Source organism: Phaseolus vulgaris, chromosome 11 (genome assembly GCF_000499845.2).
Source record: "Phaseolus vulgaris cultivar G19833 chromosome 11, P. vulgaris v2.0, whole genome shotgun sequence".
Taxonomy (NCBI): domain Eukaryota; kingdom Viridiplantae; phylum Streptophyta; class Magnoliopsida; order Fabales; family Fabaceae; genus Phaseolus; species Phaseolus vulgaris.
In genome coordinates, this window is record NC_023749.2 from 9,468,279 (window position 1) to 9,494,557 (window position 26,279).

The window sequence follows — 26,279 nt, forward strand, 5'->3', positions numbered from 1 at the left end:
GGGAAGGAGGTTTGAGGGTTATAAATTAAACTCTTCTCCTTCACTGTTATATATCCCAATTTGTAATATCTTCTCTCATAGTAATAAAAGTGAGCTGTTTTTGCTATGCTCGGAGATTAGGCTAAACAGGCCGAACTCCGTTAACAATTTTCGGGTGTGTTCTTTCCTCTTTATCTCTTTTATTATTCCGCTTTATTTATTCAATATTATTTGTCGGGTAGCTCTGTTAGGATTTTGTTTTAGTGGGAAAATTACCCGTTTTTCCCAACATATCCTACCTAATTAAATTGTAATTTGGGAGAGAGAAACTCCCTATATATTTCCTATACATGACTGATGTAATATACACATAAGAGAATAAGAAACATCTTTTCTTCTTACCATTTTTTATCATTTTCTTATAGTATTCTCATGCTATCTTAAAATATAAAAAATGTTAAAATAATATAAGTTTTCCTACTTTTTACTTAAAAACCATCAATACTTAACGGAAGTTCGAAAAACTCCAAGTATGGGTGTGTTTCACTAGAGGTTATTGTACCCTCCGTTATACATACCCCTTAAAAAGTTAAGAATTTTTATAGTGGGTGTGGAATTTTAATTTTAAAATTTAAATTCAATTATGATATATTTTTCAATAAGTAGTGACGAGGGTGGGATGATATCAATGATTATAATTATAAGTAGATACCAAGCTAGAATAATGTAATGATAATGATTGTTGGACAAAAGAATTTACGAACTTTTATAAAGAAAATAAAAGAAATTAATTTTTCATAAATTAAAATTAATTTATGGGAGATTTAATAAGTATAAATTTTTTTATATAATTTTTAATTTATGTATAATTTAATTTTAATTTTTATAGAAAAATTAATGTCCGATTAAAACAACATGAAATATTGATGAATGGAAAAAATTTCATATATATACAAAATCAAGTATTTGGTTTATTTACCAAATCGGACCAATATTACCCCATTTTTATAAAAAAAAATGGTTGATTTTTAAAAAAAAAATACATATTAGAATTAATCGTGTCAATTTGATACGACTTTAACCTAAAGAAGTTTTGTAATAGTTGTACTATTTTTGTCATGTCAAAATGAAGTCATGTCAATATGACATGATTTTAGTGCTATGAACAAGGTGACTTTTTTTTAATGGATAAACTAATTATATATATATATATATTATTATACGTATGTAATATAACGTAAACAAAATTTACTTATAAAGAACTTGTGCCAATGTGATACGACTTCAGTTAAAATCTAATTACACAGAAATCGTACAAGGGTTACACGACTTCAATGTAATATGGTTTGAATTGTCGCATCACCTAGGACAACTTTACTTTAAAAAACTTATTAATCAAAGTCGTGCTAAATTGACACGAATTCATCCTCAACACTAAAGTCGTGTCATCTTGACACAACTTCACTTTCACATAACAAAAGTTGTGTAATTTCTTCATATTTGTGTTAGGTTGACACGACTAACCATAATTTGTAATTTTCTTAAAACCAATCTCAGTAAAGATAAGGTAAAATTGTCTTAGTTTAGTATAAAAAGCGAATTTGATATGCTTATAGGTTAAATACATTCTAGTCAACAACTGTAATTTAAATACAAAACCATAAACGAATTTTGGTAAGTATTATTGACTTTGCACGTGCAACAAATTGTCTTTAATATTTTCACGATATCTAAATTCCTTTATTAATAAATAAAAGTTTCATTTATAATAATAGATCACCATCCAATAAGAAGACATCAATATTTTAGTGACTATGGCGAAGTTGAAAAGAAGGTACACCCGTGAGGGATCTTTTTCTGACTACAATAATTAATATATATATATATAAAAGTAAAACAGTAAAATATATTTATTTAGGCAGAAAGACTTACATGCAAATAGTAACATGAAGCCATAATAATAAAATAAAATTGTTTCAATAGACAATGAATATATATTTTATTATACGATTGTCATTGAAGGTAATTAATGGTAAATAGTCTTTCCTAATAAATTTATATAGTTGTTAGATAAGTCGAGAAGGAGTCGTCTTTTTTTTATCAGTTGGGTTAGATTCTATCATTGACTTCGGTCTTCTATCTCGGTTTGAGGTGGATACCAATAAAAGACACTATGACGTTTAAGTCAAAATTTAGGATTCAGAGGTGTGAGTATTAATTACTGAAATAAATGTGTATATTTGTCTTGGGTGGAATGCATATTTATAATATCATAGTGGACATTCGATTCTGGACCTGAATTAGGTCGAATCGTTGGGTTAATCTTGACTTTTAGAGTAGCATTATGTACCATGGTTATGTTAATCATGTTGCTTGTGTTGCTTTCCAAACACAAAGTTCACAAAATACAAATTTTTTCACCTTCTACTTAAAAAATGTGGGAGGTTGTTGAGTTTTTTTTTTAATCACCATCTTTTTTATAACATAGAAAAAGTAAAAAGAACACTGACTCTAAGCTAAATATGTGATAAGTGTCATATTTCAGTAATATTTCATATTAAAATACAAACACTTATAGATATTTATTGATAAAATAATTATAATATGATCCATAATTTATGAATTTAAACTTTTTTACATATATTGTGATTATAATAAGAATAAGAACTATTAATTCCCAAATTTGTGTTAATTTCAGGATTTTAGGAAAAAATGAAGATGAAAGGATAAATGGAGAATATAAAAGATAAAAAGGGAAAGTTGAAACGCTCCAACACTCGCCCGAACTCGCCTAAGCCAGAAGCCTCCTAAAGGTTCTCGTCCAAACGAGCCCAATCTCGCCCAGGCGAGATCACTCCAAAGATGTTGGGCTTGTTTTCGTCCAACTCGTCAGACAAGAAATCACTTAGCCCAAGCCTAACTAGGTTAAATATGAGACGTGAGGCACAACCCTATACATCATTGGGAGAATAGAAGGTGATAAAAAAAACCCTAGAGGAGACAGTCGTCAAAGAGAAACATCATGGATCTTGTTTTCTTGTTTTCCATGCTTGTAATGACCAACATGAGTGACTAATTCTACCCTTTGAAATTGAGAGTAATATGTTCAAACTCTTATGTATTGAGGTGATATTTGAATATAATATTTTGTTCTTGATTGATGATTGGTATTGTCATTTTATTCATAAGGCTTGTGTTATCATGATTTTGATCCTTAGATTTGACTGAAAAATACTTCTAAGTTTATGACCTAAATGATAATGCTTAACATATTTGAATGCTAGGAATAAATTTGAAATGTTAATTGCTATCAACATATAATCATAAGGATAAAGAGTTCTTATAAATATGTGAGGAATCAGTATTTAGGAGACTCTCTTAATAATTTTATATGTGAGAAATCGATATAAATGAATTTTATATGGGCATCAGCATCAATCAAAGGATAAAATATTATGATGCTTTTCAAAATACAAAAGTGTGAGAAGGATGAACCTCAATCCCAATTTTTCCAATTGAACCAACAAACTCTTTACTTTGCTTTTTTTTTTTACAATTCTTGCAATCATACACAACAAACTTCCAAGAAACTTTATTATTTTGTTTTCTATTTAATGAATCTTATACTTGATGATTCAACTATTCCTTGTGGGTTCGATATTCATTCTTAGGAACAAATTATTATTGTTTACGCAGTACACTTGCTGTAAAATAGTCATCAACATGTGAATGTACAAAAAGGGCACTTAAGGAATTTAGCCTTGCCATGTCTTTTTGTTCACTTTGTTTGAAACACATAGTTGACGGATGCATGACATGTTTAACCCAGAGCAATCATAATATTTTAAATATGATTTAATACCACTTTTGATCCTAATATTTGTTGTAATCACTCAATGTGGCCCTCAATTTTTGTTGTCTCAATGTAGTTTCCAATTTTGTTAAAATGATTTAATTTGGCCTCTTTTGTTAATGTTGTTACTCCGACTAACAAAAAAAGTGAGACATATGTTGCATTTTAAGCTTAGGTGGATATGCTCGACTCCATGTTCTTCGACATTGTCTCTTTTGAACAACTAATATGTCACTACAATGAAATAACAACCATTTTGATGTTCTTAACTTTCAAGAGCATCTTCAAAGTTGTAGTTGTACTCTTGATAACTCCAAAACAAAGAACCTCTAATTAACCTCTTTATGCGATTATCCTTATCTTCCAACTCATTTACTTTCTACTACAAATAGGTTCAATCAATGGTAAAGGGCACCAATTTCAAGGAGTTCATGTTGTTTTTAGGGTTCAAACTAATATGAAGAGGGAGTTTGTGTTTGCAATGAAGGCTCAATCTTATATCTGTGATGCTTCTCTAAGCCGAACACAAGCTAGCAAGAATTGGCCCGAGACTCCTGTTTATACCATATTGACCTAAAAACAGTCTAAGAATACTGTGGAGTCGAAAACGTGAAAAGACGTCTTAAGCGAAGAAGAGACTATGAGTAACATGATGTCAATGTATAACTTTTTAAATCATTTTGTCATGTGTTCATGTGCTTCTTTCAAATCATCACCCTTTCAAAAATATTAATATCAATCTAATAAAAGAATCAAATTTAAGAAAAACAAAACTCAGATCCCAGACCAATTATAACAAATATTACAATAAAAAATTATATTAGACCTTTAAATATTTTAAATTATTTGAAGGTCAAATATTTTAAAAGAAGAAATAATTTTTTATGAGAAATTAATATTAATAAATTGAATTTTGTTGAAATACTAAACAAAACTTTACTAATTTTACCGTAAATAATTCTTTAAATGTTAGATAGTGTTTGGCCAAATATTATTTAGGTCATAGTTCTTAAAAAGAATTGACTTATTGTTAGGAAGAATCGTCCTATCTAATTCAATCGAGGCCTAAAATTGGTCATATATAAACCACCTAAATCAGTGACAAATTGGTTAAACTTGATCAAACCGGTTCAACAAAGAAAAATAATAAATCATAATTATAATTTTTTATTAAGAAATAAAAATAAATTAAAATCGTAATTATTTTATTTTTTATTCTACATATAATTAATAACAATAAATAGTGGTATATTATTAAAATTTCAATTTAAGTACCATATACAAATTCTATGTATTTTAAACTATAAGAACATTTAAAATTTATTTCAATTTTTAACACCATAAAATCATAACACTACATATTTTTAATATTCTTTTGTGTATTTTAATTATTAAAATTAATATTACTAATACGATTCAGTTTATTCAACTACTTAACCTCAAAGATGTACTTTGGGGTTTAATGACCAATCCCATTTTAAAAACATTGGTCAGTATAGTTACTAAGAATAACTTCAATTAATTATATTAATTGGTTATAATATATATGTATATATATATATTTCATTTTATACGTAACAAATTTATAAATATCTAAATATTTTTTTTACTAGAATTAATTATTTTAAAGTACAGAATGGATACGATTCTCGTTTAAGAAAAAAATTAGTAGGATTAAAAATTGAAAATAAATAAAATGTCCGGGTTGAAACGAAAACATTTTAAAATGTACGAAATTCATATTAATCACATTTTAAAGAAATTATTTTAGTTTCCAATATTAAATTAGAATACATTATTTTAACAGATAAAATATTTGTATGAACATCCTTATTAAGAAGAGACAGTAAAACATATTTAAAAGCCCACCATCTCCAGCTTCTTCACCACCTGCATCTATGGCAAAAGCCCACCATCTCATTCTCCTTCTTCTTCTTCTTCTCTCCGCCACTCTATAATTCTGTTCAGCTTCACCCTCCGATCACCTTTACAATGTTGAAGAACTCGTCCCATTGTTTGTCAACAAAGTGGGACCCTTCAACAATCCCAGGTTTCATTCTTTAATTGCTTTTTCATGTTTCTGTTCATTGAATTTCTGTTTACACAATTCTTCTGTGGCAGTGAGACCTATGAATACTATGATTTGCCATTCTGCGCCCCAGGTTAGTCACTCTTGGTCTTAGGTTTCACGTTTAATTTTTAATCTCGTGGTGTTGAAAAATGGGATCAAATAATTTATCCCACTTGGATTGTAAAAAGGTTGTGTTTTTCACGGTCCCAATTGTAAAAAAGAATGAGTCCATGGGGGGAGTTCTCAATGGTGACCGTTTGAGCAATGCTTTGTATGAGTTCAAGTTCCGAGAGGACAAGATTGATGAGATCTTGTGCCCAAAGAAGCTTACAATTGAAAAGATTCCAAACAAAAAGTTAAAAAGTTGTGCATAAACTTTTTTGAATTCAATGAGTTACCAGCAAATGTGGCAAAACAACCAAACGTAATAGCAAGCATGAGCTACAGGAAGGTATTCAACAAAAATCCTAATCATGCTTAAAATGTGTATCTACATGTATGTATCTCCTCATCATCTCAACCATGGATGTGGTGAAACTGGCTAACATCTGGCATTCTTCACGAGACTTTGTGTCAGAAACAATTCCATGAATGACCAACTTCTGGAGATTGGGACATCGCTTAAGCAGCCCCTCAACCCAATGGGAGAAAAGATCATTGATCACAGTCCAACCAAGCTCCAGGACAACAACATTCTCAAGATAGGAAGAGCCTTGTAAACCGTAGTGAAGAACTCCATCTCTCACATCATAGCTTAGAGATAAATGGTTCAGGTAAGGAAAGCAAGTTGCAATTGTTTCCAAATCCACAACCTCTTCCTCGTCATCAAACATCACATCCCAAAGCCGAAGCCTCTTTAAATTCGACGATCTTGAAATCATCTGGTAAAACTTTGGCCATATAATTGTGAAGTTGCTGATATCCACAGTCTCAAGATCCTCAACTGTCTCGCCAATATCAAGATGTATAACACTAACATCATCAATCTTAAAATGCTTCAAGTTCCCCTTGCCAATGAGTTCAAAAAACTCAAGTGCGCAATCTTTCAAGTGCAAGGTCTCAAGTCCATCAGCCTCCAATATAAACTTGTCCAAACTGATTGCTTCTACATACACACTCTTCAGCGTTGAACTACTCAATTCAACAGTCACCTGTGACTCAGACATTGCAATCTCAGGATTGACAAGCTCCAAAGCTTCAATCTTTGGACACGCATATACCAAAAGATTCAAATCCAATGCAGATATACTGACATGACTCAGGGAAAGAGACTTCAAGCAAGGGAATCGCTGATAATTAGGCTCAACCCCCACAATGGAATTATGAGCTAGATCTAGTATTTCCAGCTTGTGTCTGCCACATATTTCAAGAATGTTAACATTGGGCATAGTCTTGACATTATAATGCAATTGCCTCAAAGTTTCCCTGGTGTACATGAGCCATGCAGTAACCGTTGAAGCAGAGAATTCATCCACATCTTCCATCAAAATGGAGAGAGCCTGCAACCCTGAGGTCTGCAAAATGGTTTGTGTGATCAAAATCTCGAGGCGAGTAGTCGTCAAATCTCGATAAATGGGCCAATCTTTGGTGCTGAAAGAGAGGGTATGAAGGTGCTTGCAGCACGCTAGTCGCCATTTCTTGCATGTTGCAGAGGCTATCACCACATCTCGTGCAGCCCTCAAGTGAGACAGAATGGTTCCTATTACTTCAACAGGAAGCTGGTCCATGACGCTTCAATTCCCAACTTGCAAACCCTCCCAACGCTATATCTATCAAACAGCCTTTGTCTTGTGTATTGTGTTGACAACAACCAACCAGCATCAAGAAAAAGAAACCAAAACCAAAAGAAAACTTGTTCAAAAATCCTTCAATTCAATTCAATAGCAATTTTGGAAGAAACCTCAGAAATCACTCCAGAATCTTGAATGCATTTCATCAGATGCAAAATGCTCAACATCTCTCATCAATTTCTCTTCTTGCTAGATCAATTTGCAAAAAATCACGAAATTAGGGGAAGTAATAAAGATTTAGTCAATCAGGTAAAATGGGATTCGGGGAATTGAATTAAGGATCAGAATTTAAATTAAATAAAGCATAATCAGCAAGAACAATAATTGATTGGAAAAGAACAGAAAAGTGTAAGTATAGGATAGAGAAAATGGTTGTTTACCTTCAAAATAAGGAATTACGAAAGAGGATTATCGTTGATTGCTATTGGGTTAGCCATCGAACCACACAGAACGAGTTGTGAAATCTCAAAGTGGTTTCTTTGAGTTTGAATTAGGATTTCCCAAGATTTTACTACGCCTTTCAGTTACACGTAATACAATTCTGAAAATTTGTATTAATGTCTACAGTACTAATAAACTCCAAAATTTTATTTATATTTATTATTTAAAATATTTCTCATTATTACTATATATTTACTCATGTCTACAGTAATTACAACGTTGAAAAATTAAACACTGCTAATACAGCTTTTTAATGTTTTCTTCTACCTTTTTATTGTTTAATTATTTGTGTGTGATCTGACTCATGCTAAAAAATTATTTCTAATTATTTTATTATTTGTAATGGATGTTTTTCACTTTATCTTTAATTTTTATCAATAAATTAGTGTAGTATATATTTATTGTTTGAATTCAACGTACCTCCAATGCATAATGCCCCGTTAGTTTCATTCTCTCTTGAGTTCTTATTTATAATTTTTTTTAAAATATAAACCTACTTTAACTACTTCTACTTTATTTAATCAATTTTTTAGAAAAATAATTGTACTTAATGCCCTATCTTTTATTGCGTATTATTATTTTTATTTTACAAAAAGACATTTCAGAAATGATATTTAGAAATGATATTTAGGAATGGATAAAATCTATGCAGTGAAACAGAGGAGAGAAAAATAAAAGAGTAGAACTGCAATGAACCTTGCAACCAATAAAAAATGGAGGTTATGTCAAAAGTGTGGAATTACAATTTTAAAATTTAAATTCAGTTATGATATATTTCCAACAAGTAGTGATGAGGAAGGGATGATATTAATAATTATAATTAGAAGTAGATACGAAGTTGATGTAATGATAATACGATTGTTGGACAATTTTTTTTACGAACTTTAAAAAAAATTATTTTTTTCATAAATTAAAATTAATTTATGCGAGATTTAATTAGTATAAATCATTTTATATAATTTTTAATTTATGTATAATTTAATTTTAGATTTTAGAAAAATTAATGTCGGATTAGAGGATGAAAGATTGATGAATGGAAAAAAATATTATATATATATGAATTATTTGGTTTATTTATTAAATTGGGTCATTTTACCTTAGTTTTATTATAATGAGATTGATTTTTCAAAAGATACGGATTAAAATTAATTGTGTCAATTTGACACGATTTTATTCTAAAGAAGTTGTTTAACGGTGATATCAATTTTATATGTAATAAGGTTTAAATATTGAACTGGTGTCACGAAAATATAACTTTTTTTAAGTTATTTTTTTAATTTATATCGTATACGTTTAATAAAAATTATTAGTATATATAGGAAAACCATGATTGTGAATATACATAATAGTATTATAATGTTTCATAGGTATTACTAATTTTATATAGGAAAACTATGATTATGAAAAAAGAATTATTATTGTTCATTTGAAAAATAATAGAAGTAGTAGCTAATGTTTTAGAAATTCATTACATAAACTAATATTATATATATATTAATATTTTTTATTATAAGTACGTAATATAACCTAAAAAATTGACTTTCAAAGAAATCATGTCTACATTACACGATTTCAGCTCAAATCTAATTACACATAAGTCGTGTTAAGATTGCACGACTTTATTGTAACATGGATTGTATTATGGTAAGTGGTTGGTTATAATGACTTCACCTCTTCCATTATCATCAACACATAGTTCAAGCTACCATCATACTCAAATATCTTTAGTTGTCATTGATGCCTTTCAGACCTTCAAATAAAGGTTTGAGAGTCAAATATTTGTCATTGCTTTAAATAGACGAGTGAATTATCTATAGCGCCTCAAGTCTACTAATGGTTCCTTAAAAAAAACTCAAAGTGTATGTATTTTCTTCAACACACCAGATGTTCCTCCTAGTGTCTCCTTAGAATTCATATGTAACATATGGACTACGTCAAACAGAATGTCTCTACTCATAATCACCCATCTTTTCTATGGTAATTAGACTCTCAAATCTTTCACTCCATTCTCATAGACCACACACATTTCTTTCTTGAATTGAATTTAAGATTATCTTCATTAACATGATAATAAGAAAGACACCCAAACACCTTCAACATTGAGCAACCAATCAATTTCCCAAACCACATCTCAATTGGAATCTTGAAATGAATGGTAATAGACGAGGAGCAATTCACCAAGAAACATGTTATACTAACCACTTCACCTTAATGTCATCTATCAAAACCATAATGCAACAAGATACTCCTTACTCTTTCTAACAATATTATGCTTATTCTTTCGGTAACTAAATTTTGTTATGGATATGACAAACAATTAAATGTCTTATTTCCAATGTTTTTATCTATACAAAAGTTGTTAAACTTATAAGAATATAATTCCAACTTGTTGCTTATTCTTATATGCTTCACCATCTTCTTCATCTAGTTGTTGAGTGCTAGAACTTTTCAAAGGCTTATGATTTTTATTTCCTCACAAGCATTCGAGTAAATATTAAATAATCAATGATATCTAAAAGAAATACTTGGCACCTCTCAACAATAAAACTTTCAACAACACCAATAATCAACATGTTGTAGTCCAACATGACCTTTGTCTTGTGTAACTGATGGAGGACCATCCTTGCTAAAGTCACCATTCTTCTCAACTAAGAGCAGGTTCAACTTAGAAGAATTTAGAAATAATATATGTCTTAGTTTTTGTATAAAATGTAAATAGTAGAATAATATTTTCTAGCTTAGTATTTCTAAGCCAACTTTAGAATAGGAATATCTTTCTCTCCAAACAATACTACCTGGGAGCGCTTATTCTTAGGCATGTTGACTCTTCAAGTTCCTTAAAGAGTGAAGCTAGGCGCCTCCTTCCTTGTCTCTCCAAATCACTCAAAGACACATGACAAGCTATGAATGTAGAGCTTCTTGTAAATAGGATTGTCAAATGACAAGCTAGGAATGAAGATTTTTCTATACATAGGATTGCCACATGGCATGCTAGGAATGGAGAGTATTTTGAGAACTCATTAGTCATTTTTAGGAGTCTCTTTAGATTATAAATAAGAGACTCCCTTCTTTTAATTTCTAGACTTGATTGATATATGAAATTGTGTTTTTGAAATTCTCAGCACACTGATCCAAGTCTCTTTTCTATGATGCTTCTTGCATTCTTAGAAACTAACTCAAGGAAGTTGGCCTAACCTCTTCCTTGGTCCTTGCACCTTGTAAAACTCACACCCAAACCAAGAACTTCCATGACCATTTGGTGCTCCCTCCAAAAATCTATAAGTCTTTCATTACCTTCCATCAATCTCCATTGAACACTCAAGACAAATTGCATCAGGTGGACCAGAGCAAGGCCACAATCCTGATATGCCTTTATCTCAAAAACAAATTTGGTTGTTTCACTACGCCACACCATATCCTTGTTGTTTTCCATATGTTCTTCAATTTTTTGTAAGGTGTCACTGTTTATTTATAGCTTCCATCGATTGTTTTCATTTTCCACTGATTATTTTCTTTGGTTTTGATGTTTTTTGAACTTCCATGGGTTGTTCTTCATGTTCATGTGTTAGGTTCAGTTCATCTCTCTTTAAATGTCGTAGAGTTATCTGTTTTAATTTTTTTTCTTTGTTATGTGTGATGAATCCGCACCAATACCCCTAAAAAATTGTGTTCAAATTCATTTTGGTTCAAATTTGGGTATTTTTCTTGAGTAGTTTTGTGTTTTTGATTGAGTTTTCACTAGTGCAAAATGTATAAACAAGTGTGGTTTATTTAGTGCGGTTTTGCGCTCAAACGCTTTCATAAAAAACGCGGTGACATTTTTGTAATTAAGTTCATTTACAAGGGTGGCTATTTGTACAACCGCCTTTGTAAATCAAAACGCTTTGATATACGAGGGTGGTTATACAAATAGCCGCACTCGTAAATCAAAACGCTTGATTTACGAGTGCGGCTTTACAAATAGTCGCCTTCTTAAAACCTTTTTAACCCTAATTTAGAAATGCACCACTTATGTTTTGATACTCTCATTTCTCTCGCGCTTTGTTTCTCTTATGTGTTTCCTCCATTAATTGTGCTTCCTCTTTTCTTCCTCTCTTCTTTGCATTGTCTTTGTGCCATCGGTAAGCATTGTCTTCCTCTCTTCTTCTTCACCATTGATTTTTGTATGTTTTGTGTTTCTCTTATGTTTTGTCTTATGTCATTGCTAAGGTCATGCTTGGGAAGGTTTTTGTTTACGCTTTCTGTTGTGCCTTCCTTGTCATTGTTGTCGCCTTGCTCCGTCATATATTTGCGTTTCTTTGGAGAATTTTTATTTGCGTTTTTGGACTTCCATTGGGATGAAATACGAAGATGTATAATATGGATGCACCAAGAGATCAAAAGAAATGCTAAAATAATGACTATGTTCTTTGAAAAAGATCAAAGTTGAAAACATTGATTAGAAACCCAATCAACGGCGAAAAAGAAAAGAAACCCTGAACGTCTCTCGTAAATGTGATTTATAAATGCAGCTATGTAAATAGCCGCATTTATAATCAAATTTACGAATGAGACTATATATGTAGCCGCCTTCTTATCTCTTCCATTTAAAAATGTGTGCTCATCAAATGTGGTTATATAGCCGCCCTTATAAATGTAAAATAGTCGCACTCGTTTTTCTTTTATGCACCAGTGTTTTTCTTTTCAATTAGGTGAGAGCTATGTTTCTAATTTTGTTTTTCCATGAATCTTGGATAGTTTTTGTTTTAATTGTCACATAATTATAGTTTTCCACCTATTACATATGTGTTAAAAGACCTCTTAGACGTGCACACCAAGTATTTGTGTTTTTTTCATAAAATTTGTAGAAGCTTTTAAGTCTTTTTCTTTTGTAGTCTATGAGTTCTTGAGTGATATTTACTCATTAGTGCTTTCTATTACATAATTTTCCATTATGTCTTTTAGTTTGTTCTTATTTCAATTGGATTCCTAGGTTTTTCTTCCTGTTTAGATTTTTCAAGTTTCTCTTTTGGTTTTGAAAATTTATTCTGAGTTTGGTTTTTAGTAAACAAATCTGAGAAACAATTACAAAAGTTCATTGAGATGTTTTTTAAATCCATTTAAAAATACATGTCCAAAAAAAATGTAGCAAAAAAGATATAAATAGTAATGCCAAGAAAAACAAGTTTTTTTGTGTTGATCGTTCTCGGTTTGAAATTTATTAAGCCTTATTCTTTTAGTGTTTTGACTTGGAATTTTTATCAGACATTACTTATGATGTTTTTCATTTGTCATTAAAATTTGAGGCTCATATTTGTGGTATATTTTTTGCAATAAAATTTTGAGTCTTCCCTACCAGTGTTGAAAAAACAGTGTCAAGTTCTGAACCCTAGTGTTGCGGTATTTGATTTATTTCTCATAGAATATACATCCTTTTGACCCAAAATTTGTTGCATTTGATCAAATTTTGTGTTGAAGTTCTCATGTAAAATATTTATACAAAAATAGTTTATGAAAAAATTGGTATAAATTTTGGACTATTTAGTGTTTGTCCACACTAGATTTTTCTTTTGTGATCCACTCTAGAGCCATTCTTAGATTCATTTTTTTGTTTTGTGCTAGCCTTTATTCTTACCTTTAATTGTGGTTTGTATTTTCTTTGGTTTTCCATTAAAATTTGTCACATTAATCTCATTTTGGTTTAGCTTTCCAAATTGTGTTTTTCTTGCTTTATTTTCTTGGATTCCTTGGTTGGTGAAGACTTTGGAGCTTGCAAGTTGTTGGTGTTTAAGGAAAGAGGATTCTTGGGTTTCTTAGTTGAGGTTCTATTTTTGCAAAGATATTTCCAAAGGAGAGAAAATATGATACAAGAGAATTCAGTGCACAAAGTTGGATTCTTGCATTCTTAGAAACTCAAGGAAGTTGGTCTAACCTATTCCTTGGCCCTTGCACCTTGTAAAACTCACGCCTAAACCAAGAACTTTCATGACCATTTGGTGCTTCCTTAAAAAATCTACAAATCTTTCGTTGCCTTCCTTTAATCTCCGTTGAACACTCAAGACAAATTGCATCAATAACTATGTCAGAAAATTTTGCTTATGTTGTTTCCCAAAGACACAATGTTCACAAAACAGAAAAACTTTCACCTTGTGCTTACTCAATATCTCTTGTTTGAACAATATATTCAAACCATGTACACTTATTTGACCTAGATACATGTGTTACAAAAAATTACATGACTACATACGACCCTTACCCTTGAATGATATACAAATTTCTTTTTCAATTTATTTGTATCACCACAAAACTAAATAATCAATTATTTGGTTGTTTGAGAAGAATTGATTATGTCAACCACATAATTAAATATTATAGATAAATATGGCTTCCTAGGTTGGTTGAAACATGCCCATTCATCTAATTATAATATCTTAAACATTAAATAAACTCTTACAATGAAGTTTATAATAAAGAGTTGAAACGTGTAGGAATTATTTACCTCAAGTCTAGATGGTTTTAGTGAAAATGGGTGAAGAGATAAACCAATTGTGTTGTGGCTTATTGTTAATTCCTCTTAGTTACAACTTCAACCATACAAAAAAGTTAAAGAGAAATGGCTTCAATTTCTTACTTAAAAATTTGGCAGGTTGTTGAGTTTTTTTTAATCACCACCTCTTTATAGCATGAGCAAGTGACTCTAAACTAAACATGTGAATGTACAAAAAAGGAACTTAAGGAATATTAGTCATGCCATGTCTTTCTGTCCACTTTGTTTGAAACACATAGTTGATGGATGCATGACACATTTAACCCAAAGCAACTATAATATTTTTAATATGATTTAAAATCACTTTTGGTCCCAATATTTGTTGTAATTACTCAATGTGATCCTTCAATTTTCTTGGACTCAATGTAGTTTTCAATTTTGTTAAAATGATTCAATTTGGTCCCTTTTGTTAATATCGTTACTCTGACTAACAACAGAGTGAGACATGAGACATATGTTGCATTTTAAACTTAGGTGGATATTGTGTGGCCTTTGTGACACATATGTGGCATTTTAAATTTAGATGGATAGGCTCAACTATGTGTGTCCTTTGACACAGTCTCTTTTGAAGAGCTCATTGGTCACTACAACAAACTGTATAAGAACAACCACTTTGATATGCTTCAATTTCAAGAGTGTTTCTAGAGTTGTAGTTACACTCTTGTTACTTCCAAAACAAAGAACCTCTAATATAACCTCTTTATGCGGTTATCTTTATCTTATAACTCATTTACTTTCTACTACAAATAGGTTCAATCAATGACGAAGATCGATTTCGACGAGTTAGTATTGCGTTTTTAGGGTTCGAACTAGTATGAATAGGGAGTTTGCATTTGCAATGAAGAACCCAATCTTAGATCTACAACACTTCTCTAGACCGAACACATGCTAGCAAGAATTGGCCTGAGGCTCCTGTTAATACCATATCGACTTAGTCCAAGAAGTCTTGGAGTTGAAAACATTAAAGGACGTCTTAACCGAAAAAGAGACTATAAATTATATGATGTCAATGTACAACATTTTAAATCAACTCTAAAGTGTTTATGTGCATTTGTCAAATCATCACCCTCTTAACAACATCAACATTCATATAATGAAAATGACCAAAATGAGTCATTTTAATAAAATTGAAGACCACCTTAAAAAAAAAAAAAAACTAAGGAGTCACATCAAACATTGTGACAAATATTGGAAGCAAAAGTGATATTAAAAACTTTACATATTTGAAAGTCAAATATTTTAATAAAAAACATAATCTGTCTTTTTATGAGAAATTAATATTAATAATTGAATTTTTTCGATTCTTGAAATAATAAACAAAACTTAACTAATTTTACCGTAAATAATTATTTAAATATTAGATAGTGTTAGGCCAAATATTCTTTAGTCATAGTTCTTAAAAAGAATTGACTTTTTGTTAGGAAGAATCGTCCCTATCTAATTCAATTAAGGAGTAAAATTGGTCATATATAAAACCACTTAAATCAGTGTTAAATTGGTCAAACTTGATCAAACCGGTTCAGCAAAGAAAAATAAGAAATCATAATTATAATTTTTTTCTTAAGAAATAAAAATAAATTAAAATCGTAATCATTTTATTTTTTATTCTTCATATAATTAATAACAATAAATAGTGATATATTGTTAAATTTTCAATTTAAGTATCATATAAAAATTCTATGTATTTTAAATTATAAGAACATTTAAAATTTATTTTAATTTTTAACATCACAAAATTATAACACTATATATTTTTAATATTCTTTTATGCATTTTAATTATTAATACGATTCAATTTATTCAACTACTTAACCTTAAAGATGTACTTTGACGAGTTGAATGACCAATCCCATTTTAAAAACATTGGTCAGTATAGTTACTAAGAATTACTTAAATTAATTATATTAATTGGTTATAATATATATATATATATATATATAAAATATCTAAAATATATTTTTTACTAGACTTAATTTATTTTAAAGTACATAATGGATACTGAATTGGTCTACCGAGAGATCGAGGTTGAAAGAACGAAAGTGAATCAGCAAAAAATTTAAATTAAGTTTGTAGTTCTTAGAACCATTTTCATTTTTTTTTCATTAATTTTGATTTGGTCTTACAATAGATGCTTGTTTGTGTTCAGAACTTGTGTGTCATGTGTCTGTATAATGTAAGCATTTGACTCTGCATCTAGCTCAGTTTCTTCACCACCTGCATCTATGGCAAAAGCCCACCATCTCATTCTCCTTCTTCTTCTTCTTCTTCTCTCCGCTACTCTACAATTCTCTTCATCTTCACCCTCCGATCACCTCTACAATGTTGGAGAACTCGTCCCAATGTTTGTCAACAAAGTGGGACCCTTCAACAACCCCAGGTTTCATTCTTTCTCTCATTGCTTTTTCATGTTTCTGTTCATTGAATTTCTGTTTACACAATTCTTCTGTGGCAGTGAGACCTATGAATACTATGATTTGCCATTCTGCGCCCCAGGTTAGTCACTCTTGGTCTTAGGTTTAAGGTTTACTTTTTAATCTCGTGGTGTTGAAAAATGGGATCAAATAATTTGCCCCACTTGGATTGTAAAAAGGTTGTGTTTTTCACAGTCCCAATTGTAAAAAAGAAAGAGTCCCTGGGGGAAGTTCTCAATGGTGACCGTTTGAGCAATGCTTTGTATGAGTTCAAGTTCCGAGAGGACAAGACTGATGAGATCTTGTGCCCAAAGAAGCTTACAATTGATCAAATTGCGTTCTTTAAGCGAGCTATAAACCGTGAATTTTACTTCCAATTTTACCTGGATGATCTTCCATTCTGGGGGTTCATTGGGAAACTTGAAGAAGATAGGTGGACTCCTGGTGGAGGAGGACCAAACTATTACATTTTTCCACATGTACAATTTCATGTTCTTTACAATGGGAATCAAGTCATACAAGTAAATGCATTTGGCGATCCAAATCGTGCTGTAGATATTACTAAAGATCAAAGTATTGATGTTAAGTTCACTTATTCTGTTACCTGGAATGCCACTAAAATACGTTTTGAGAACAGAATGGATAGATACTCAAGGGCTTCGTTGATGTCTGCGCATCAGCAAGTTCATTGGTTCTCGTTCATCAACTCAATTGTCATCATTTTGCTTTTGACTGGTTTGCTTGCCCTGCTTTATATGCGACATCTGAGGATTGATTTGAAAAAGTAACTTTCTTCTTTAGTCATAATTCTACAACAGCATAATATGAGAAGGCTGTCTTTTTCTTAGCCTAACCTAATAGTTTTTCATTTACAATTTAGGTACTCTAATGCAAATGAAGAAGATAAAGAGGTTGGTTGGAAGTCCATCCACGGCGATGTATTCAGACCTCCTCCTAACTCATCCTTACTTTTTGCTGTTGTTGGAACTGGTACCCATTTGCTAATCTTGTAAGCTACTCTTGTTGTCAAAAATACATATTCCTTGATCCTCTCCCCAAAAGCCATGCATTCAGCCTCTAGTCTTTACATGGCAATGTTATGACTATAATATATTAAGGTGTGTGATGTATAGTTTCATTTATGCATCAACCATCCAAGGATTTTTTTCAAATCCTTTTGCAATCTGATCTGAATATAGAATATCAAGTGATAGCAAAGACCAAAAACATTCTCCTTATATTTAATGTCGTTATGAATCGTTATTTTTGTCCATGTGTTTAATGGTGGAAAATAGTAATTACCACCAGTTCTCTTTTAACTTTGTTCCTCTTTTTATATAAATAACGCCCCCTTTTCCTTCAGGATTTGTGTCTTGCTGTTTCTAGCACTTATTGGCACCCTCTATCCCTACAATCGTGGTGGACTGTTAAATTGGCTTGTCTTGCTGTATGCTCTTTTTTCTGTATTTGCTGGCTACACTGCAGCATCCTTCCATGGCCAGTTTGCTGAGAATGGATGGGTAATTGTATATGCAATTTCACAAGAAAGGAAAACAATAAATGTTTCTCTTTTGATGTTACTTTTGTCTCACTAAAACAATTATGATTTGGCTGTAATTCCAGGAAAGGACTGTTGGTCTTGCAGGGGTTCTTTACACTGGACCAGTGTTTGTTGCAGCCTCTATCCTCAACATAGTTGCAATCTCTTACAGGGCTACAGTTGGACTCCCATTTGGTTCCATTATTGTGATTCTTGTTTTATTCACATTTCTCGCCATCCCATTGCTTGCATTTGGTGGAGTGATTGGATACCGTTTTAGATCTAAATTTCAAAGCCCCTCTGCTACAAAGAGACACCCAAGAGAAATTCAACAGCTTGCTTGGTACAGGAGAACACCATTTCTAATGTTTATTGGGGGTCTTGTGCCTTTTAGTGCAATTGTCCTGCAACTACATCAGGTGTATGCTAGTATGTGGGGCTACAAAATATACACTCTTCCTAGCATTTTGTTTGTCACATTCATTCCAACCATTGTGATCATTGCACTTGTCAGTATTGGCTTGACATACATTCAACTATCTGTGGAAGACCATGAATGGTGGTGGAGGTATGTTGTGTTGCTGATATCAATGCTTGCAGCTTGCTTCCATTTAATTTTTTTCTCCTTACACTCCCTCTCTTGTGTGCCTCTGGAGAAATATTTTATCCTTGATAACCATGAAATCCTAAGAGAAATCAATGTGGTGATGATTGACTAGGGATGTAACTAATTTTAAAAACCTGTAATTAAGTACCTATCAATAAATAATAAATAACGCATACAAAATAGATCCTGATTGTCTAAGATTAACCCTGATATCACAACTATTATCCCTTTCTCAAAACATGAAAGATAGAGATATGTAGCAAAAATTATTTTTAATATCAAAGATTGTACATGAGGGATGATATGATTAGCTGAAATGGTCTATTACACAGCCATTTCTACTAGGAAAAAGACTATCAGGAAATGTTTATGTTATAAATTCAATTCAAATGCATTAATTGTTTCAAAGGCTTTAAAAGAAAAAGGAATAAAGCTGGCTGCCTTTTTGCATTCCTAGTTTCCTTATGTACTGCTGTGTTGATATGGTTTTTCCTTTCAATTCAAATCTTAACAGTACCCTGTCCTCACCCCTACTGTACTTTCTTATCTCCTTTTCAAGAACACTTATTTTGAAAAAAAAAATGAAATGTTTCATTCATATTTAGATTTTATCAATGGAGGTTGAAAAAGTTAAAATGTTTGCATTCTAGTTCTAGATGATGTTTTCATAAGAAATTTGGGAGGGCAAAAAATATGTGGGCATTGGGCACCATTTAGTGGAGCCTTTATCACTAATGTTGTTTTTCTGTGGGTGCAGGTCAGTGCTGTGTGGTGGCTCAACATCCATTTTCATGTTTGTGTATTGTATCTACTTCTATGTGAGATCAAATATGAGTGGATTCTTGCAGCTATCCTTCTTTATTGGTTATAATGCATGCCTATGCTATGCTTTCTTCCTAATATTTGGTGCCATCAGTTTCAGAGTTTCATTTCTCTTTGTTCGCTTTATATACCACAATGTTAAAAGAGAGTAAGTCACCACATCAGAAGGACAAAACCAAATTGGTTGCAATTTAAGGTATCCCTTCCTTGAATTGATGAATTACCCTTCAGAAAGTTAAGTCTACACAGTATGATGTAAGGGTATCCCTTGAATTCTTTTACAAGAACATTTCTGCAGACAATGTATCCTTTATTTAACTTTTCTCAACTCCATGAGCCTGCACATTTTGAAAGAGACTTCCTGGTGGCACATTCTACCCTGGGAAAAGATGAGTGAAATAACATTTCTAAGGAGGATCAAGTGTCTACTTTTGTTTTGAAGTTTATTATAGAATTGAGTTTGAATCCTTTAATATAATTAAGATGTGCAAAATTAATTCCAGCTATCAACTCTTCTTAAAAGTGTGTGTACAATGAGAAGAAAAAGATTTCTAATGTAACAGGTCACAAGTCCATGTTGTTTTTTAGTAACTTTCTTTTTTTGGGTGGTACTTTTGTACTGAACTCTGTCAACAAGGAATTGACATTAATATTAAGAAGAGTCCTTACTCTTTCCTCATTTTGTTATTATTGCTAAAGGAGTGCTTCATATTAGCTTTAAATAGTATACTGTGTAAATTCATTAAACAAGTCAAATACCTTATTATAAACTAATGAGTGAAATTGGATCCTTTCATGCTCCTGCAGCAACCAACAAAATAAAGGAAAGAGAAGAGAAAATAAGGAGAGCCACTGACCCCTGATGAGTCTCACATTGATAAGATCAATAAATTTGGCAGACAAAGCAATAAGCTTTGTGTGGATTGATAGACTAATGACCCTAGAAATGGTTAAAACTACCAAAATTAATTGTATTTTACAAATGTTAAAACTAATTATAATGATTTAGTTACGAAAATAAAATAATTCACTTTTTTTGCTTATGTTTTCTTTTTTAAGTATTAATCCATATACGATAAACTTATAAATCAGTCTTTTAAGCTCATAAAAGTTAAGTTTAGGTCCCTATCAACAAAATCAGAATAAACTTTTCCATAATATAAAATACCGTTGCAGAATATCTATAGTTGTATAAAAGTCTTTTAAAAATTGGTGGGGGTACAAGAAGAAAGAAACACCCCTAAACTTTTTAAAGTAAAGCATTAGATAAGGTAACCCATATACCTTTAATGGGAGGCAATTACTTCCTGCACCCGACAAACTTTTTAAAATCCCATTATGCCCTTATCTTCTTTATTTTGAAAAATAGTGTAGGGTGCAGAGAAAAACACTCTAAATATAAACATCCGTAAGCAATTTGCAATTGAAACCCTAGATGCCCTATGTTCGTAATAGAGAAATGTGTTATGGATATCATTATCTGGAATTGGGTTTTGTATTCTGAATGTACATATCCAGAATTGGGTTTTGAATTCCAGATGTACATATTCAGAATAGTTAACTGTGTTTCGGATGTGGGCATGCGGAAGTATATTTTTTGACTTATGAATCTCTATATCCAAAAGCTAAGATGATATTTTTTTTTTAACATTCTAAATGGATACAACTGCCTCAAAGGAAAAATGTGAACGAAAGAATGACAAGACGAAGTTGCTCGCTGCATTCAGTGCGAAAACGAAGGTGGTGGTGGCAGTGACGACTGCTGCATGAGCACAAAGGTGGAAGTGGCAGTTGTTGCGCGAAAACGAAGGGAAACTGTGATTGGGTGTAAATCTCTCCCTTAACCTAATTTCAATTTTCTTAAGGACATTTTCATATTTTTACAAATTTCATTAAGGGTATTTTGATATTTTTGCAAACATGATTGGGTGCCAATTCAAATTGATTGGGTGCAAAGCCTTCATGGGATACCTAAATTATTTTCACCTCTAGATGTTTTGTATAGGATATACAAGTATGGATTAAACGATGGAAAGTTAGGTGTAAAAAAAAGTAAGAAAAGGATAAAATTAAATGAAAAGTAAAATTATTTAAATAAGAACATAAAATAAACATACATACTTATAGTAGTAAGTTTTAATAAAATATTAATATATGTTTGAAAAAATTGAATATCAGGTACCTATACTATTATTACATGCAAGTACTTTCCACTTTTTAGTGGTAACTTTTGTTTAATCAAATGATAAAAAACCATGAGAAGATTGCACAGGGAACCTAACTAGTAAAACGAACGCCATTGATTAACAAAATTAAGACATAATAAACCAAACGATAAAACAAAAATCACGGTTAATGTATATCTGTAAGAACCAGTTTATGAGAGCGGAATTTACATAGTGAACTATAAATCTGAAAAAGCATCATTTACAGGATAAAAAAACAAAACTCTAAGCACACATGTAGCACGAATGCTGATTGTAGTGGAAGAAAACCATTATATCATGTATGAGTGTAAATTTTAAAGGGTAGAGGAAGTTCTTGACTTCTGAATCTTGTCATCTTCTGAAGGAGGAGATGATACTGCTGCATGGTAAGATGAGGAAACAAGTTGTGCAAGAGCAGGAACAGCCCCACCTACAGTTATTACAATCACATTGTTATCAACTCAGATACACACTAAATATTCATCACAAGGATAAAACCAATGGAAAGGTTGGCACTTTTCAAGCATAGAAAACATCATTAGGACAAGAACACTTCTTGACCATGAAAATTTAACTTTTGAACATACCAGATTCTTGTAAACGAGAAATTTTAGAAAAAACTCAACATTGTAAAACACTTGTACATGTATGGAACTTATTACCCTACTAAATAAGTCAGTTAAGCATTGCTAAAGCTGAAATTAAAGACCATATACAATATTACAGCCATACATGTAGTATATAAGACAGGCAAAGTAATAACACAATCAGAAATTCACCTGCCAGTCCTGCACAGGCTGAAGAGAATACTATCACCGGCGGTGTCTGAAAATCAGAGAACAGCTTCAGTCAGTATGCTGTTAACAAAACTAACAAGTTTTCACTTAAATAAGAAGGCAGAAAGTTTAGCCCTAAGTGTTTCTGTTGGCATAATATGAGAGGATGCTCTATAATGCTTGAATGGCTATGAACTCAATTTTAGATACTCCAACATGAACGTGTTCATATAAAATAATCTAGAAAATAAATGCATAAAAGAAACTGCATTTCAAAGTCCAATCTATAGTACAAAATATAAAAGGACTGCAACGACATGTCTGTATTACACAAGTAAACCAAGTTGAGCGGAAATAGAAGAATAGATATAAGAAGGGAGAGCACAGCAATGATTTATGCATCAAAACAGGACTGATCCAAGAGGAAACAAACATGGTGGTTGAAGGTGGAGACAGCATCTTTAGTGTTTCAAAAAATGCACTAAAGTTTTTTCAAGGAAATTTTTTCACAGACATTGACAAATGCAGATGATAGACTAACAGCTTCAGGAATGTGACAACAGCCAACGCCGTTTCCCAGTCCAAAAAATAAAGGGATGATACATCGTCTTTTGTCAAGTGACAATCAAAATATCTAGGACTATACGTGATTACCATCATAGAAGAAGTTTTTCTATGATAGCAATCAAGGTGGAAATAAATTGATATGAACAAGAAGTTTTTCTATTTGAAGTTCTATTATAGCATCATGATTCTCTTAACAGATTATAGAAGGATACATTAGTCAGGTTACTTCAATTCATAGGTTAAAGAAACTAACTGACTTTATACATAAATGGAAGCAAAGATGTCAGGTTATGGGGGCTGTTCTCTTGAATTCACAGGAATGATTTTAGTGTCCCTTTAACAGTGAAAAGGATGTCACAGACAAGCAAAAATAAATTCACCACAGGACACACTCAAAGAGTTGCATTTAATTTGCAAATAAAATTATGGGATCAATTTTTTCTATTGATTTAATGAACAACAAGAAAGAAGTTCTGAGTCTTAAGTGAAAAATAGCTCCAGAATTTTTTTCAAAGAAGTAAATATCCTGGATCACAAACAGTTAAATGTTACAACAGAATACTACAAGTTGTTTAGGATGCTTAATGTAACAATTTAAAACTAGTAAAAAAATGCATCCTCCAAAAAAATAAACATGAAGAAAAGTATAAATGAGCAAGAAGTCAATAGTAAACATAATAATTAAGCAGGAAACTGCACACACAATAAAACTGAATGAAAAGAAAAAAAATGGTTCAAAAGGCACAAGAAACTTACACCAATGAGGAAATGTAACCACATGGGTCCTTTGACGCTTCTCCTAACAACCGGCATAACTGCATTACAAATGGAAAAGAGAAAACTCTTTGAATAATAGAGATTGCTAATGTTAAACATTAAAGCTTCAATCTTTTGGGTTGGAAGGTGAACTATGTTTGCAATTACAATTTACAAACAGATAAACTTGTATCATCTCATTCATCTTATTACTACATTCCCTAAATCTCCCAACTCGAGTTTGAAGGAATTGAACCATATTTGTTCTAATGTGACAGTATTTTAAGTTCTTTTTAGCAAACAAAAGCAATGAGCAATGTCAAATCCTACTATCTAAGATTAGTTGATTCGTGGGAATGGAGCATTAAAAAAGCTGATCACAAAAACTTATGTTCATGATACATGCCCATTTTTTCATTTTCCAAAATGAAATCTTAGATTTTGAGTTCGAACCTAACTCACACCAAAAACTAGCTTGGATAGACAAGTTTGTAGAACTAGACATCTATTGTTACACTTTCACATTCTTTGATTCTCACTTGCATTGTACGAGAGGAACTTCTTTTCCCAACATGAATTACCCATTAGAACAGAATAGTAACTACCACATTGAGCTAAAAACCATATAACATTATTCAAATATAAATACATCAACAAGATTCAAAAAGTACATACCATGGTTGAATCCATAAAATGCACTTGCAGTGCCACCAACAGCAGAACCAATCTGCATAAAATCAAAATCCCTCAATTAACGATCAAGAGGTCAGAAACCCTTATAAAAAAATCCAACAAATTTCGCTGCCCATCACAATACAAGATCCAAAACTCAACAATACATATCAAAGTGCGCAAAAAGTTTGAATTTTGGGAACAAAAAGGAAGTGGGGTGAGAAGAACTGACCATAGAAAAACTGTCCCGCACAAGGGGGGAAACAGTCCAGTTTCTGGTTTCCTGCACAAAATCAGAAAAACATAAATAAATTCAAAAAAAAAATTGAATTGAGGGAAAGAGTTGAAATTAGGAATTGGAAAAAACCATGTTCTTAGAAAGGGGTCCTGCGCAGTGATGGCATTGAATATTTTGATTGGAACCGTGGCTTAGGTTTGTGCCTGTCATGTTCCTCTACTCTTGTCACCTCAATGGTTCGGTTTGGTAGATTCTGTAGAAACTAGAAACTAGAAGAAACAATGGCTCTCCCAAATTGGAATCGCCTTAGCAAATTATTGATTATGCTTTGCTAATTCTTATCACTTCCTTTATATTCAACTATATTAAATTTTAAGGATAAAATCAATCTTTTAAGAAAAATCACTGCTGTTTTAAATATAAGTTAGTTAAATATTGCTACAGATTATTACATTATTTCAAGAGTTTAATCTTATATGCTTTTGCTATGAAAATATATATTATTTACTAAAAATTACATTATTTAATAAATTGAACCGTATATGAAATGTAAAATCTGTTAGATAACATGATTATATATTATTGTCAGCAAGATTTCTGTAGATTATATTAGTTTTTTCCACTTAATGAAAGTTTGAAAATATCATTAAGAGAAAAGTATATAAAAAATCTACTTTATCATTGTGGAATATAATTTTTAAAATATATGAAAACAGTTGTTAATATTATTTAAATCTATCATTCTCATCTCCATTTTAAATTAAAGTAAAAAATCATCAATACTCAAAGATAATCTTGTATCCTTATTTAAATCATCTATCATTAATCTAAAAATATAATTTATATGTTAGAAAATATTAATTTATTTGAAAAAAAAGGTTCCTTATTGAAGGGTTAGGAAAACTATGATGGTTAGTTTCCAAAATTTAATCAAAATAACATTAGGCTTAATATTTATTAAAATTATAAGTTTAATGGTAAACAATTGAGGTTTGATTAAGTTCTTTCCACTAAAATTAATTT

General features: G+C 31.3%; 3 protein-coding genes across 3 annotated transcripts; 1 reads left to right on the forward strand and 2 right to left on the reverse strand.

Annotated features, from left to right (window-relative positions):
• Positions 1 to 6,258: 6,258 nt before the first annotated feature.
• On the reverse strand, positions 6,259 to 7,630 carry LOC137820548 (F-box/LRR-repeat protein At1g67190-like). The gene has a single exon (XM_068624691.1). The coding sequence runs from the start codon at positions 7,628 to 7,630 to the stop codon at positions 6,371 to 6,373; it is 1,260 nt and encodes a 419-aa protein (XP_068480792.1). The 3' UTR covers positions 6,259 to 6,370.
• A 9,011-nt stretch (positions 7,631 to 16,641) lies between these two features.
• LOC137820556 (transmembrane 9 superfamily member 5-like) lies at positions 16,642 to 20,719 on the forward strand. Its single transcript, XM_068624701.1, has 7 exons — positions 16,642 to 17,037; positions 17,113 to 17,153; positions 17,267 to 17,855; positions 17,952 to 18,080; positions 18,435 to 18,591; positions 18,695 to 19,179; positions 19,976 to 20,719. Exons 1-7 carry the CDS (start codon positions 16,883 to 16,885, stop codon positions 20,190 to 20,192), a joined length of 1,773 nt encoding a protein of 590 aa, XP_068480802.1. The 5' UTR covers positions 16,642 to 16,882; the 3' UTR covers positions 20,193 to 20,719.
• A 1,656-nt stretch (positions 20,720 to 22,375) lies between these two features.
• Positions 22,376 to 25,642, reverse strand: LOC137829074 (uncharacterized). The gene is made up of 6 exons (XM_068635868.1): positions 25,386 to 25,642; positions 25,251 to 25,301; positions 25,022 to 25,073; positions 24,347 to 24,405; positions 23,027 to 23,072; positions 22,376 to 22,677 (listed from the first exon to the last, which is right to left on the reverse strand). The coding sequence occupies exons 1-6, from the start codon at positions 25,464 to 25,466 to the stop codon at positions 22,562 to 22,564; spliced, it is 405 nt and encodes a 134-aa protein (XP_068491969.1). The 5' UTR covers positions 25,467 to 25,642; the 3' UTR covers positions 22,376 to 22,561.
• Positions 25,643 to 26,279: the final 637 nt, after the last annotated feature.